At 41.0% G+C, this 16953-nt stretch overlaps 1 protein-coding gene across 2 annotated transcripts in view; it reads left to right on the forward strand.

Annotated features, from left to right (window-relative positions):
- The window catches only part of BMP1 (bone morphogenetic protein 1), a 115383-nt gene that overhangs the window by 76258 nt on the left and 22172 nt on the right, over window positions 1–16953 (forward strand). For both annotated transcript variants that reach the window (XR_013215546.1, XM_077262146.1), the window contains exons 8-12: window positions 6741–6856; window positions 11109–11211; window positions 11319–11435; window positions 12718–12863; window positions 14045–14240. Coding sequence is in view for 1 of the 2 variants with exons in the window: in XM_077262146.1 (XP_077118261.1) it covers window positions 6741–6856; window positions 11109–11211; window positions 11319–11435; window positions 12718–12863; window positions 14045–14240 (678 nt within the window). In the remaining variant the exon portion in view is untranslated. The remainder of the gene's footprint in view (window positions 1–6740; window positions 6857–11108; window positions 11212–11318; window positions 11436–12717; window positions 12864–14044; window positions 14241–16953) is intronic.

The raw sequence follows: 16953 nt of genomic DNA on the forward strand, positions 1-16953 counted from the left end.
AGGAATAGACGATTTTGGAAAAGTTAAAGTAACTGCTCCACCAGCAAGAGTGGTCAAAACAGTTCTACAGATTTCTTTCGCTCTTAGCTAAGGGGTTACGAATGCTCAAATGGACTTTTTTTTTAAAAGCATATATCATTTTACTTTTTAGATTAGAATTTTGTTTCCCAGTTGAAAGACTGTACCACCTAAAATTTTCTTTTTAACGACCTGTCTATCTTCTCTCCCACTTGGCAGCCTGGCAAACAGTACCTTGTAAAAAGAAACTTGTAGATCTCGCGTATGGTACGCCAATGAACCTTGTTCAGTCTAATGAACATCTCCAAACCATGTCCACCACCCTAAGTTATCCTTCCTTAGCTTTTGACGTAGATGAGGTCCTCTACATCATCCATGGAAATAAAACTCTTGCCCAACATCGTTGAAGACCGGGCCATGCACAATCGATTTTCTAAATCTAGAAGGTGCACTAGGTCTCTGATCAACGGCCCTTGTTTAAGTTTTCTTGGATAACGTAGAAGATGTCATCCAAATCGATCAAAGGCAGAACACTAATGTTAAAAGCCTCCTGGTGGGCGTTGAGCATGGTCCAGACCTTTCTGCTTTTGTTAAAGTAAATCTTTACATCCAAAAATCGCAGCAAAAAAATGTGTTTTTACAACAGTTTTAAAAAAATCAAGACAAAAAAATTGCAGCTAGATTGCATTGTGGGAACAGAATATAAATGTTTGGTAACCAGGTATGATGGCCGGTATTGGCCCTTGTACGCATTCATTTCTCCCTGCACTCGCAGCCTCTAAAGAAACCAAAAGAAATCCTATGTTTGGTCTTGTTGGACGTGGAGTCTGCCGAGCTGCGGCCAGTTGGCAGGATCTCACAACATGTGTTCAGCATTATTCTGAACTTGCAATTACCACATGTGTATAGTGTTCAGAAATGTCTGAGCTGCTGCAAAGAACAGGTATGCTGTCATAAAAAATATATATTTTATATCAGGGTTTTGTTTTAAATACCAATTTTTTTTTTTTATTATTCAGAAACAATATTTTTTTTATTAAAAATTACAAATCTAATCTTGAAATTTTCTAATTGACCAGTACATCCAGGCCGAATTCTGAGGTGCATCTCTTTAAAAAAAAATTTTTTGGGCTATTTTTGCCATCTTAACGTCATTGTTGCAGAGCTCTGCCAAAATGTGCCGCGCTTGGGGCAGGACAGGGACGTCGCACCACACAGCTCATCTACTTCATGATGAGCTGTAGCATTCCTTATATCAATTCATATTCCAGTCACTAACTGGAGGAAGATATGTGGCAAGGTGCACGCCATTTTACAGACGCACATGATTCATTAAGTGTATGGAGCACGGTCGCTTCCACTAGACGGGCTATGGCCGGGAGTATGCATGACTAATAAATCACCACCTTTCCCGACTCCGAAATCAGCGGCTCCTCACAGCATACAATGCGTGTCCCGCGGGGATTCATAAGTCTGCAGTCACACAGTGACTACAGACTTTTCACTTTACATCGGACAACCCCACTATTGTCCATAATTTTTTTTTTTTAATTTTTTTTAAGGCAATAAGTCATTTTCTGATGGCACTTTCCCTTTAAATAGGGTCAAAGATTATTAGATCATCACCAGCAGGGCCGGGCAACTGACGGGGCCCTGAGCAGGTAGGGGGCCCACTCGCCGTCGGGGACCCTGGCGCGCTATAGTGCCGGCCCCCACGAGTGGACCCCCCGCCTGCTCCGGGCCCCGGCACTTGCGATACTTACCTCTCCCGGTTCCAGCACTGCAGCGTCTTCCATCCTCTGACTGTGACGTTCAGGTCAGAGGGCGCGATGACGTCACCAGTGAGGGCCCTCTGCCTGAGCAGTCGCAGCACAGAGCAGGCAGACGCCGATGCTGAGGAGTCCAGAGCAGAACAGCGTCAAGCAACGAGAGGTGAGTATTTAATTTTTTTTTTATATATATATTTGGAGCAATATATGGGGACCATCAGAAGGGGCCCATATATGGAGCATTATATGGGGCTAATTCTATATGGAGTATCTTATGGGGCCAATAATATAGGGAGCATTATATGGGGCTAATTCTATAGGGAGTATCTTATGGGGCCAATTCAATATGGAGCAGTGTATGGGGCCAATAATATATGAAGCATCTTATGGGACTAATTATATATGGAGCATTTTATATGGCCAATTATATATGGAGCATTATATGGGGCCCATTATACATAGAGCATCTTATGGGGCCAATTATTTTTGGAGCATTATATGGGACCCATTCTGTAAGGAGTATTATTTGGGGCCCATTCTGTATGGAGCAATATATGGGACTCAGTATACTGTATGGGGCTGATCATATACTGTATGGAGCATTATATGAGGCCCATTATATATGGAGCAATACATGGGGCCCATCATATACTATATGGAGAATTATATGTGGCTCACTATACTGTATGGAGCATTATATGGGGTCAATTCCGTATGGAGCAATATATGCGGCTCATTCTGTATGGAGTACTCTGTGGTGCCCATTATACTGTATGGAGCATTATATGAGGCTCATTATTCTGTATGGGGCATAATATTGGGCTCATTATTCTGTTTGGAGCAATAAATGGGGCTCATTGTTCTGTACAGAGGACTATGTGGTGCCAATTATACTGTATGGAGCACTATATGGGGCCATTATACTGTATGGGGCAATATATGGGGCTCATTATTCTGTATAGAGGCCTATACTGTCCGGTTTCTGAGCTAATGTAGAATGCACAATAGATATCACTCATGTAATGTAAGAAGTATGTGTAATCTTTGGCATTGTACTATACCTATATTTCTCTGCCGTATCCGTGCATTATGAATTGTGGTATATGTTAAAGGGGCCCACCGGGACTCTTTCGCCCAGGGCCCATGAATACCTGGAGCCGGCCCTGATCACCAGTGATCAGCTACAAATTCTGATGGGACCTAGTGGTTTTCCTGCAGTGCCCCCACTAGGGAAAATGCGTCACTACACATTTCTCATTGATATGAGTGGGATTTCTGTGTTCCTGGTAACTCTCTCTATTAATGGTAACTGCCTAATCCAAATTTTCCATCTTTACCCTAGAAATCCAAGCACTTTCCGTCTGTAAAAGTGAACTGTTCCCCACGAGATCTACTATTTGTGGCTCTCAACCCCTCATTGTGTATTTTTGTTTGTTCTGCTTAAATTTGGACATTGTCTGCCAGCTTTTAGCCTCCAGATTTCAGTGAAGGGCCTTGGCATGTTGTTGTGTTTTCTCAATCTGCGTGTCATAGATTCTTCTCTCTAGGATTTCAGCTTTCTCTGTCTCGCAGATTGCTTTCATGGAGCTTGATGGTTGTTTTGCAGCTGTCGTTAAGTCCTGCAGACTTGGCCAAGCTGGCACCAGTGTGGTTCAACGTGCTTCATGTTTTATTTTTTGTTATGTGCTCCTTTTTGGGTTTTTTTTTGCCATTAGCAATAACTTAATATGAAGGGCTGAATATAGATTTAGGCTCCTGGGCCAAAAAGTATATGAGGAAGGGGGGATCTGTTTTGTTTAGCGAAGAGATTTATCCAATAAATTAATTTGTACTCCCATAAAATTCCCTAAATAATTTTTCACCTTTCATTCTTATATATGAAGTGCCCAAGTACAGTAAGGGTACTTTCACACATCTGTCTTTCGCAGTTAGACATAATCTGGTGGCGTGACGGATTTTTTTTCTGCTGGGTCCGCTAATACAAGTCTATGGGAAAAAATTTAAAAGAAAAAAATTTGCCGGATTGCGCCTGACGGCGAAAGACGGATGTGTGAAAGTAGCCTAACCGTGCTTAAATAATGCCATAACCCTAAACTGGACATAAATGTGTGAGAACCTCCCAGGGAAAAAGCTTAAAGTCTTCATTAAATAGAAATGGTGAGATTGAGGCCACTAAAAGGTAAAAGCAGACACATAACTATAGTGGTCTCATCCAGACCTTGGAAACCTCTAAGGCGGCCCAAAGGTCCCCTTTGGCCAATATAAAAAGACCAGTACTATTAAATTGCCATGATATTTGGAAGTCCTATTGGTGTATGTTGACAATGAGCTTTGTGCTGAGTTTTTGAAGGAGAAATTATCCAAAATCCTCCTCAGAAACTGTGGATTTGCAATAGAAATGAATTGAAGTTGATTTTATTTTAAAACTGTTTTTTGAGGAGAATTTTGGAGAGTTTCTCTTCAAAAAGCTCCTCGAAGAAAAATCACTGTGAACACACCCTAGAGATTTTGGTTTGGGTTCCATGAGCTTCAAGTGAAACCTCCCATTGAGCGAAGAGACCATGAGAATTTGCTTTTTTTTTGCCCATTAATGGGGTTGTTTTTAAAGGATACTATATTAAGGCATTAACGCCTATCCCCTGGTAGGAACCAACTCTTCTAGCGAGACGCTGTACACAAGTGGTTACAGCTCTGGCCATCCCGAATCGTGCTTGTATGGCCATGTACTAATATCTCTCCCCTTCTGGGTCTGACGGTGAAAGTAAAAACAAATAATAAGCTAAAGGAAGGCATTATAGTTGGTTGTCACTTGAAGGTGTGCAAATTGAGATCTGGTTTTTATCAGTCAGTCTTTCAGTTTTTCTGAAATGATGTAGAAACATGTGTGACATCTGGAAGTCGCACAACTGAGATGTCGTGAAGAAAGGAGACTGACCACAGTAGGCTGGAGGGATGAAAGCTGGAGGAAAAGCTCTTGGGAGACAGCGAGGGTGGTAGGGAACATGTAATTAGATGGTTGGTAACCTTTGCGCCCTTTCATATGCAAGCAATATGTCTGATCTATATTTAACTTTTCATTCATTTTTTTTTTCTCAGAAATATCTCAACAGTTTTGGTCATGTTTGAACCATTCATGGCAACCAATCGAAGCCTTGTTTCACTTGTCTATTTTGTCCCTGCCCTCCTTTTAGTGGCAGGGATTAATCGGAGACTTTTTGCTATGGAGGAAATGCCTGAAGATGGCAAGCAGTGGAGCCTTAGCAACAAGTCTTCCCAGCCTAACTGGTTTAGTACTAATTGTCATATGAGACGGGTACCATAAAGGAACAGGCATAGTCTTCGCGAGGGCAGGGAGCTTGTAATATGGGCCCCAGCCATTAGGTGAACCTTCGCAGAACCCTTTTGAGTCTGTATGTCAGATGATTCACACGAACAACGTGAGGCTATGAAGGTCTCCTTTTGGAGAAAAGAGCATTGGAAACTGTTGTTCTGCTACAAAAGGCCTACATGGAAGCTGCCATGAGTAAAATACTATTCATGAATAGTTCTCCAGCTTTAAACGAGGTGAAATTCCAATTGATGGTAAATCTTTTTCCGGACGTACTTCAACCTACCTAATTGATGAACATTACGCAAATTGGTCAAGCAATTTTGGTGGATCGTCATCAGACCTCGTAGAGTTAATTGAGATTTAATGGGCTTCCTCTGTGTGAATTTTAACAAAGGAATTGGGCATGAAACAAGTTGCACCAAAATGTATTCTTCGCAACCACTGGTTCTGATGCCTTTTTTTTTTTTCCCCCAAAAGGAAACAGAACTTCATTGTTGTATGTTGTTCATGTGAATCAGCCATACATAGGTAATTGAACAATCCACTGGGTAAAAAAATTCTGGAGCCAAATGCAACCTTCCCTAATAACATCAGCTGGCAGACTGAATCCGAAGGGTTCTATGAAGATTAACATAGCCACAGAAGCCCGTACTTCAACAATCCTCCAGAAGACCTTTCCTGTTTCTTTTCGCTCATATAACCCAGAGGAGAGCATTAATACTACCTAGTGTTATCCTATTGTTGATCTATTCCTAACTAAACCCAGGTAGGACCGATCTCCTAGGGCAGCTCCATCCTGTGGATAGGCAATAACTTTGGACAACCCTTTTGACTCATTCACCATTTTAGACCACCACAAATGTTACTATTTTTACATCTACTTTCTACTTATGTGGAAACTATACAGTTGGGTTTTCTCAAACCGGTATTATTTGGGCACCGCATGGTATTTTTAGGGTACTTAATTAAACTACTCATAGCTCATATGTCATTAATCTATGATTGACCTTCTCACAGTGACGGCTCCACTCTTGGGCGCCTACGGTGCTGTGGACATCTACTATTTTTCTGAAGCTTGTCCAGTCACTACGTAGACTTGTTTTCTCTCATCGAGTAGCTGTGATGGGAGGCTATGCTACTACAGTGCCCCTTTGCAATCTCATCCACAATAGGTTTTGGGTTCCTTTTTTTATTTTACAGTCCCTGATCCATCAAAATCCTTGCGGTCACCTTCATGACCTTCCCATTATTGCAAAGTCTCCAGATGCTTTTTTCCCACCATCCTGCGTCTTCTCCATCCCCCTACATTCTTAAAACCTGAACCCTAACCCTTATTCATCTTGGTAAACATTGCTTCTTTTGTAAGAGGCGTTGAATGGACGTTTTTAGCAGAATTACTCCATCCTTACAATATTAAGAAACGTCTCCTCTAGTAAAAGAATTTGTGTTCTTCAGGGATTTCTTTCCAAAAACCTACATGGGGTTACTGGGAGTCCTAGGGATTTAGCCCTTTGTTGATGTAGATGGAGAAGGGACTGACCTGATCACTTTCTATGTGTACCATTATGGAATACGTTGGTGCTATGGAAATATTGATTGTCTAGTTTGATTTGTCATTACAGCCTGTTGGGAGACTCTGCAGGACAGTCAAGGAAACTTTTCATCTCCTGGCTATCCGAATGGCTACTCGGCATTTGAGCATTGTGTGTGGAGGTTGTCAGTTACCCCAGGAGAGAAGGTAGAGAGTATACGACCATATAACTATGCTTTTTTATATATATATTTTCTACTGATGAGATTTGATTTTGTCCTCCAGCTTCTGGGGAATATTGTACACTAGTGGTCAAAATTGACCACGTGTTTACAATATCCCCCAGAAGCATGGTTGAAAAGCAATGTCTGACTTCAATTTGTTCATTTTCATAGATCTTTTATTTATTACATTTGTCAGATTAAAGTTATTTCTGTGACCATTGTGGGTTTTTCTGTCATTAAACGAGGGGTACCAACAATTTTGACCATGTGTGTATATTTTCTTATATGATTTGAATGTATAATTGGAATAATACATGAATCCCTATGGAAATGTCTAATGCCCATGGGTGACATGTAAGTAGAGGAACATTGACGTTATTCCATGCAATTATTGTAGTTGTACCTAATAACCACCCACTACTGACTTTGTTTTTTTTTTTTTTCCAATAACGATATTGCCCCAAGTCCATGTTCTGCCACATTTGGACCTAGGTCTCACAGTCCAGGACTCTGGCACAGAATTCACAATGGGGTTCAAGAGTTTAACGGGAATACGTCATCATAAAATGAGCTTTACTTAAAATCCAACTTTTAATCTTTTTCTTAAACCAAGTTAATGTATTTTTCCAACCATCTTAATTTTGTTTATAATTTTCGATACCTGTATCTATATAAAACAATCAAATCATCCAGTTTTCACAATGGCCACTAGGCTTAATATTAGACTTCAACTCATTGTCTTCTTCAGGAAAGTTTTCTAGGTATCCTCTGATCTGGGCACAGGTCATCGGGAATTGAAGGGGGAGGAGGTGAGCTGTGACATCGCCTTTTGTGAATGGTGGATCCTGTAGTTTCTCCAAATTCTGCACAAAATGCAACTTTTACCGATTTACTGCAATCACAGAATTACTCACCTCTTTATGACCAGTGCCTTTAGCATTTGGTAAAGCCCTTCTGGCTGTTATCTCCTGCTGCAAATGTGAGGTATATCTTGACCGTAGCTTTTGTGAGCGTTCCTGAGGAGTTTTAGCCTGTTCCCCTTTGACAATGTTCTCCAGTTCACTAATATTCTTGGGTTGTTAAGAAAGTGGTCCAAAAAGTTAATCATTGCCTTCTACAAACAAAGAACAGGATACAAGAATACTCAATGTTCCTAGAGATACAGCTGGAAGCAGACTTTTCAAGTTCAAAGGTACAGGTAAACTGTTTGCACTAGCCAGATGTGGAGTCATCTGCTTCTAATATTCTCAAAATCCTATAAATAAGCCACAGATGTTTGGGGATTCTGTGATGTAGACTAGTGAAACAAAACTGGAAGTTTTCAGGAATATGGATAAGTGGTATGTCTGGAGGTAAAAGACTGAAGCAATATGCTGAAAAGAACACCCTGCCTACAGTGAAGCTTGGTGATGCCTACAGTGAAGCATGGTGGAGGCTCAATGTTCCCTAAAGTGAAGCATCATAGCTGTTTGGTGATGCTCTGGGGCTGCATTCTTCCTCTGGCACTGTAACCCTGCAGCGTTTGGAGAAGGTAAAATGGATTCAATCACGTACTGGGAGATCCTAGGAGAAAATGACATATCTTCTGTGATGAAGCTGAAGCTTGGTTGCCATTGAACCTTCAAATAGGAAAACCAAGTCCACCAAGGTTTGTTCTCAGAAGAAGTCCTAGATGACTCTGATATAGCCATCAGTTGTCTGACCTGAATCCAATAGAAAATGTTTGGTGGGAATTCAAGAAGGCAGTTGCAGAATGCAAACCCAAAAGTATTAGTGACCTGGAGGCTATTGCTAATGACTATCAGACTTAAGATTCCTCAGGAACACTGCCAGAAACTGAGGTCTTTTTATGAATCATGTTTGCAGCAGATCATAACAACCGAGTGCTTTAATTATTTACAATGTGGGTTGAAAAAATTTGACTTCAACCATAGAGGTGCTAGCTGTCAATGTGATCCTGTCTGTAATGATACAGAAACAGATGAAAAGTCATCTGTACAGAGAAGGAAAGGTGAATTTGGTATTAGTCCCAGTGGCCAGCGTTAAAATTGCGAAAAAAGTTTTTTAGTATTTTATATATCGATAGTGATATAAATTAAAATCCATATGACGTAAAAAAACAAAACTGATTTAAACAATAGATAACACTGGTCAACAGCATTTTTGGTGCCAAAGATATTTCATCGAATTTAGGGTATTTTTGGGGTGCTGATTCTGAATATGTCATCAGTTTTGCCAGATTGGCTCAAGTTTTTGAGATTTTTGGTATCTTATTTATAGCACTTGTTGGTAAATGCGACGCATCATCTCATTAATTTCTTTGGATTAGTACTTGAACTGAGCAGTTCTCAATATAGTTTTGTGTTAATTAGTGTTCTAAAAGTTTGTTCATAGCTTGATTTTTGCACTAACTTTATGTTGTTGTCTGTTTTCCAGTGAAAAGCATGAACTCATCAAGAAGAAGTTGTCTTAACGATCCAGACTCATTCTGTTACATTTGTGGTGAATACACACTGCCAAAACATAGAAGAAACATAACAGACTTCGTAAAAAAAGTGTATTTTGCCTATTTTGGGGTTATGCTTGGGGACCAAGACAAGTTTTGGGCACCACACATAGTGTGCAAAGCATGTATCGAATTATTACGAAAATGGAGCAAAGGACAAAGAAAAAGCTTCAAATTTGGTGTTCCAATGGTGTGGAGAGAGCCAAAAAATCATCATGATGACTGTTATTTATGGTAAACACAGGTACAGGCACATCTTCACAATGAGGGACAGGCCTTCTTGCAGATTCCATGTTACTCCCATTTTCGTTTCTTATGCTTATTGAATCCTTGCACTGCACAGAAATAACAGTCATCATGATGATTTTTTGGCTCTCTCCACACCATTGGAACACCAAATTTGAAGCTTTTTCTTTGTCCTTTGCTCCATTTTCGTAATAATTCGATACATGCTTTGCACACTATGTGTGGTGCCCAAAACTTGTCTTGGTCCCCAAGCATAACCCCAAAATAGGCAAAATACACTTTTTTTACGAAGTCTGTTATGTTTCTTCTATGTTTTGGCAGTGTGTATTCACCACAAATGTAACAGAATGAGTCTGGATCGTTAAGACAACTTCTTCTTGATGAGTTCATGCTTTTCACTGGAAAACAGACAACAACATAAAGTTAGTGCAAAAATCAAGCTATGAACAAACTTTTAGAACACTAATTAACACAAAACTATATTGAGAACTGCTCAGTTCAAGTACTAATCCAAAGAAATTAATGAGATGATGCGTCGCATTTACCAACAAGTGCTATAAATAAGATACATAAGATACCAAAAATGTCAAAAACTTGAGCCAATCTGGCAAAACTGATAGCATATTCAGAATCAGCACCCCAAAAATACCCCAAATTCATTAAAATATTTTGGACACCAGAAAAAAAAAATTTTTTTGTTGACCTGTGTAATTTTCTTTTGACACATTCTCTTTAAAGTGATGCCTCTGGCTCTGTAACAACCCAAGAGTTACTGAATGGTATGCGCCCTTTTGAGGGTGTCGTATTACTTGAAATACACAAGCATTCTCATTATGCCGACCTCAGCATTTTTCAGACTTAGAGGGATTTTTTGGGGAACATAAAAATTGACGTAAATGAACACTATCATACAAACTCATCCTCTACCTTTTACGCCTTGTTCTCCTACTGCCACATCACGCTTTTTGAAGGTTATGGTAGTCAAAGTGTAAAAGGTTAGTACCAGTACTTGGCCAAAAAAGATTCTCCCCCATACATGGAGACTCAGCAAGGTATATAAAAAGATCAAAATTCAATATGAAAAAGAGAATCAATATGCATCTGTACAAAAAAAAAAACTTAAGCCGATTTTATTCCCAGCAAGATAAATTAGTGTGGTAGCATGTGAAACAGTACAGAGCACGGACAACAGCCGTTTCGCACCAGCTCAGCGCGAAACGGCTGTTTTCTGTGCTCTGTAGTATTTTACTTGCTCGAAATAGTCTGCTGAAGTTTTATTTACACTGGTAAGTGCCACATATTCATTGTATTTCTCCATAAGAAGGTAATGTTGCTCATTTAGTGACTTGTAGTGAAAGGTTTAGGTGTGTTATATGGCAAAATTTATTATTTTGCTGTTTTAGCCTTATTTACACCCTCCTTTTACAGTAATGTGCACCCTATAATCTCTTATGGATTCTAACTCGCTATCTTTTCCCCTAAGATCAGGCTGAATTTTACCTCTTTGGATGTGTACCGGAGCCGACTGTGTTGGTATGACTACATTGAAGTCCGAGATGGACACTGGAAGAAAGCTCCTCTCATCGGTATTGTCCCATGGTTCATAATATTCCTGATTGCCGATAAATCCCGATTATTTATCATGTATGGCCGCTAACTGTTTCTGTACATCTTTTTTTTTTTTCTTCCTTAGGCCGTTACTGTGGTGACAAAATCCCAGACTCCATATTATCTAGTGACAGTAGACTGTGGATTGAGTTTAGAAGCAGCAGCAACTACGTGGGGAAAGGATTTCATGCAGTTTATGAAGGTATCATGATTGATTGGAAGCTGATCATATTGTACATCTATCTGTCTGGACATGCTTGACATCCCATGTCTCGTTGCCTAGGAGACCGACCACCACTGCTGTCTAGCTTGTAAGCGCTGCACTCAAGCTGGCAGTATTAGGAGCTAATAGCGTGTTCCCGTAATCACCGTGCCATGCCATGCCATGTTTGAATGCTAAAACTGCTTGTAAGCGCTGTGAATGTTTTGCCGTCACTGTTTAAACTGTAGTTCTGGTCAGTTTCCTAGGCAACAAGCAGTAAACAAAAGAATGGTGTTAACATTTTCAGTCATTCTTGAGATATTAACAAACCATAAATGGCAAAAGTGTTCCTTTTACAAGCACGATCCAACAATACCCATCTATAAAGATGAGAATGACCCTTTTAAGACTTCTCACAGCTGGAAGTTTGCTACTATTTCATCGTTGTGTGAGACAATCAGCTTGAACTGAAGTAACTAAAGGCTGTGTTCACATTGAGTTTTACTCTCACGTCGGAGGCTCTGTCCGTGCTTACGGTTGAGGCCCCAAGAAATGGGTTTGAGGCCCTGGAAAATGAGATGGTGAGGTTTGCACTGATGCAACTATTGACTTTAATGATGTAGACGTAGTCACATTGCGATCTGTCGGACATCATTTTCGGCCATATCTGCTGCATGCGCTTTCTTTTTGCTGCATTTTATTTTTTCCCATAGAAAGCAACGAGAAAGTGCCACAAACGTTTTTGCAGCGTTTTTCCTTGTGTATTTTGTGAACAAAACTAACATGTACTGTAGACAAAGTACACGTGTAATCCGCACCCAAAAAAGCTGCGAAAACGCAGCAAAATCTGTGTTTCAAATGAATTTTTTGGCTCCCGTAAAATATGCTGCATGTGAGCATAGCTTTAAAGTCCATGGGCCCCCTCAGCGCAAACATCCAACCCTCGTTTTCTGGGACTTCAGACCTAATCCCAGTAAAGCCACGGACAGTAGGGTACAACGCAGTGTGAACATAGCCTTAACGCTCACAGATCAGAGGTATATTACCAGCGAGTGCAACCTCCATAGCACCCAAAGCTTTACTTCTAAGGCAGAAGATATCATGGAGAGACTTCCTAGTTGTCCTTACATCATGGACAGTGGTCTCCTCACCGAAATCGTGCCTTCTGCCCTGCAAATGACCCACCTAGCAGTGATCTCTCTCTTCTCCATGATGTCTCGTTTACATTTTTACTTCTTTTTTTTAATTATATTTTTTTTAATCTCCTTTGTGAACTTTGTAGCCGAATGCGGAGGTGACGTAACTAAGGACGAAGGTCACATCCAGTCTCCAAATTATCCTGACGATTACCGACCCAACAAGGACTGTAAATGGAAGCTGCGTGTGGCTGACGGCTACAACATAGGAATCGTGTTTCAGTCCTTTGAGGTTAGAGGCCCAGGGGGCTCCTCACCGGGATTGGGGGAGGGTGGGGGAACCTCCGAAAATGTGTGGTGTAGGAAGCAAAACCTACTCTTGAGGGGGAAGAGTAAGACACCAAAATGTCCAACCATGTTTTTCACGCTTATATTTGTGGAAAATCGTACACATTTGTCAACCTAAACAAAAATGGCACCCATGGATATGGAAGGGTGAAGATGACAAAATGTGGCACAGTCATCTGCTGTCACCCTGTGAGTCCAGCACAGGCCCTCTGGTGGTCTGCTCAGGCAGCAGAAGTGATGGTGTCACTGTTTTTACGGGACCACTGAGGCTGTTATTGGCTACAGCGATCACGTGACTATAACGGTGCGTCACAGGAGGTTTCTCCATGTGACCAGTGCAGACAATTGCTGACCAAAGTGGTCACAGGTTGTACCTTCATCCAGTCTCCATACCAAGCAGAAATAATATGCTCAGTGGTTAAATTCTCAATGGAGGAATGCTGGTTCTACGGAAGGGAGCCCATTTCTGAAAATAGTTTTGAAATGTAGTCACCCCTCCTTTTTAAAGGGAATCTGTCAGCAGGTTTTTCCTATGTAATCTGAGGACAGCACAAGGTAGGAGTTAAAACACCGATTTCAATGATATGTCACATGTCAGGCTGTGTGCTGTTGTTTACTTACAATGAAAGTTTTATCACCTGATAATTATCATTATCTGGACTACAGCGGAGCTTGCTTGCTAGTCCGACTCCGCCCTCTTCTGTGATAAGCAGTTCACTTTCTATAGAGAATGTACACAGAGAACCTGGTGTGGGAGGGGTTAGCTTTCTCAGCTCTGCTTCATGCTAAATCTAAGAACTGTGTCAGAACGACTGCACCCAGTAAACATGGTTGGATTCAGCTTCTCTTTGCCTACGTCATGCTGCACTCAGATGAGATAGTAAAGACCTGCTGACATACTAGTTGATGATCCAGTGTAGCTATTACAAAATTTGTCCAGGATTAGATAAAAAGATCTGCTTTTTTTTCCCCCAAGAACAGCGCCACTCTTACACACAGGCTGTGTCTGGTAATGCAGGTGAACCCCATTCACCAGTATGATCTGGGGGGAAAAAAAAGCAGACGCCTTGAATAAGATGTGGATGATGGCTATGGTTGGCAGCTTTTCCCTGATTTATTCCACAGATTGAGAGACACGATAGCTGTGCATATGACTTTCTGGAGATACGCGACGGCGACTTGGAAACTAGTCCTCTGATTGGCCGTTACTGTGGCTATGACAAACCGGACGACTTCAAGAGCTCGGGCAATAAACTGTTCATTAGATTTGTATCTGACGGGTCCATTAATAAAGCTGGATTTTCTCTCCACTACTTCAAAGGTCAGTAAGGCCGGCCCGTAGATTACGCCCGAACTCGACTGGGTGGGCTACAAGCTTGATATGTAATTGGGTGGTCGGGGGGGGGGGGGAGAAATTTGTTGATTGCAATGCCTAAAGACATAAGGTTAGAGGGTTTTGGAGTGTTAATAAATAAATCAATGTGGCGGTGTTGCAGTATTAACTAGAATTGGGATGAGCTGCAATATCGGGCATAGCCAATGGATAAGGGTGGCGCTGTACTCTAAATGCAAGCATACATTTTTCTATAGCTATAATATATATATAATATTTTTTATTTATTTAGTTATTTTTAGCCCTGAACATTCCCATTAAGTTCTTGTATATATCTAGGACCTAAAAGTAATGGGATATTCTCAGAATATTAAATTATCTTCCATTTTCGAATGCCCGGGGAAGGTGTCCAGCAGCTCCTGAGATCATTAAGTTTGGATCAGTAAGTTACGAGTGAATTGTGTTTTATTTTGTTTTTTTCTGGACCCTGGTCCAGAGCTCATGTCATGTGCATGGGGCCTACAGAGTGAGAAGTGTCGGGGATGCTGGCAGGTAATGGGCGGTTCACAGGGCTTCCATTTGGCGGCTGTGGGCTAGTGACATGGCCACTGAACACGGTCTTGCAAATCGATCTCGAATATCCCCTATCATTTGGAATATTTTGGGTATAACCCTTTTATCCTTTTTTGGTAAGTGTTTGCCCATTAATATGTTTGACGTACAGTAGTGTTCAAAATAATAGCAGTCCAATATGACTAACCAGCGTAATCACGGTTTTTGGTGTAAATTATATTATCACCCGTCGTTCAATTTACCAGTTTCAGGAGATTCTAAGAAACCCCCCAGACTCCGCATTCATGATCTGCAGGTTTTTAAGTCTGTGTATTAGAATAATTAATTGAAAGGGGGGTGTTCAAAATAATAGCAGTGTGGAGATCAATTAGTGAGGTCAATCATTCTGTGAAGAATCAGGTGTGAATCTGGTGGCATTTATCTAAGGATGAAGCCAGGACATGTTGTACACGCATTTCTCTTTGAAATCCTGAGAAATATGGATGGTTTGAGACATGGTTAAGATTAAAAAGTTAATTGGAGAGGGTAAAACTTATAAAGAAGTGCAGACAATGATTCAGCTAAAATGATCTGTTTTACAATGGAAAGCCAAACCAGAGAGACGTGGAAGGTAATGGAAGACGACCATTCGAATGGATGGAAGAATGGCAAAGGCTCAGCCAATGGTCAGCTCCAGGATGATCACAGACCGTCTCACGTTACCTGTGAGTCCTGTGATCATGAACCAGTTTGCAGATATTAAAATATTTGACGACGTCATGATACCCTACATTGAAGAGGATATGCCCATAAAATGGGTGTTTCAACAAGACGGCGACCCTAAACACGCCTGGACACTAGCAAAATCTTGGGTCCAGTCCATCAAAATTGAGGTTATGGAGTGGCCTGCCCAATCCCCGGACCTTAATCCGATAGAAGACTTGTGGGGGGACATCAAAAATACCGTTAGAGGCAAAGCCAACAAATGCCAAAAAAACTGTGGGATGTAGCCAAGGCATCCTGGGTTGGAATAACAGGTGACAGCGGCCAGAAGTTGGGTGACTCTATGCAACATAGCTGTGAAGCAGTTCTAAAAAACTGTGGGTAATAACTAAATATTAGGTTAGTGATTCACAGGAATGCTAAATCGTCATAAAAATAGTACATAGTGCGTTTTTAGAGACAAATGCAGACGCTGCTATTTTTTAGAATAGCCCAATGTTCATTTTCTGTTATTTTCGGTAAAGTAGTTAAACATTCTATACATTTCTCCATGTTTTGAATTAGAAAACCGCATGCAATGTTCCCAATGCTGGAAATAAAAACGACGATAATTTTTTTTATGGAGACATTGTGGAGCTCCTCTACCATAGGTTGGGGCCTAGGATTAGCACAGGCGAGAGACTTGGGACTTTAGACATTCTTGTGGTGATATTCTCAAGAGTTCATTGACCACTGTGACTCTCTGGCCAACAATGTTTCCTGAACGCTGATGTTCGAGGTGATGTCATTATGGAAGAAAAAGAAAATCTCCCCAACGGGTGTAACCACAAAGTGATGAGGTCTTCATGTTCCTTTTTAAAGGGAAATTCCACCCTATTTTATACGATATTGTCATGGAAGCTTCAGTCTAGGGGGATGGGGAACTTAGGACATCCAGTCATCATGGTGGTCTAGGACACAGATTTTTACAGACACCAAATTACTGGTTTTGAGTGTCAAAACTCCCCCTGCGCCCAAGGGGCTCTGGTGCCCTTAACCTCTTCATCTCTAAATTAGGGGCCTGCCTTTTGAACAGCGAGAATTTCATGATGGCAAGTAATAAGTTATAATATAAGAAGGGATTTCAAAAAACGTTTGAGGGATCCATGTTTGGAACCCAAGAGTATTACGGGCAGTGGGAGGACCAACGCATTCATTTATTACTACCGTCAATAGGAATTGTGCTATACCCATTCTCTCCTGAGGAGGCACTGTAGAGAAATTGAGCACTTCCTGCCGAGTTCACCGATCACAGGAGATTTCAGATCTGTGATACTCTCCGTTTTGGTGCGCTTTGTGAGATGGTTTTGGTAGTCGGCTGTTTTAGTTTTTCAGCATTTATGATGTAATAGAAAGCCAAAAAAGACAACAGAAATGTGAACTCGGC

This window comes from Ranitomeya variabilis, chromosome 5, assembly GCF_051348905.1.
Source record: "Ranitomeya variabilis isolate aRanVar5 chromosome 5, aRanVar5.hap1, whole genome shotgun sequence".
Lineage (NCBI taxonomy): Eukaryota > Metazoa > Chordata > Amphibia > Anura > Dendrobatidae > Ranitomeya > Ranitomeya variabilis.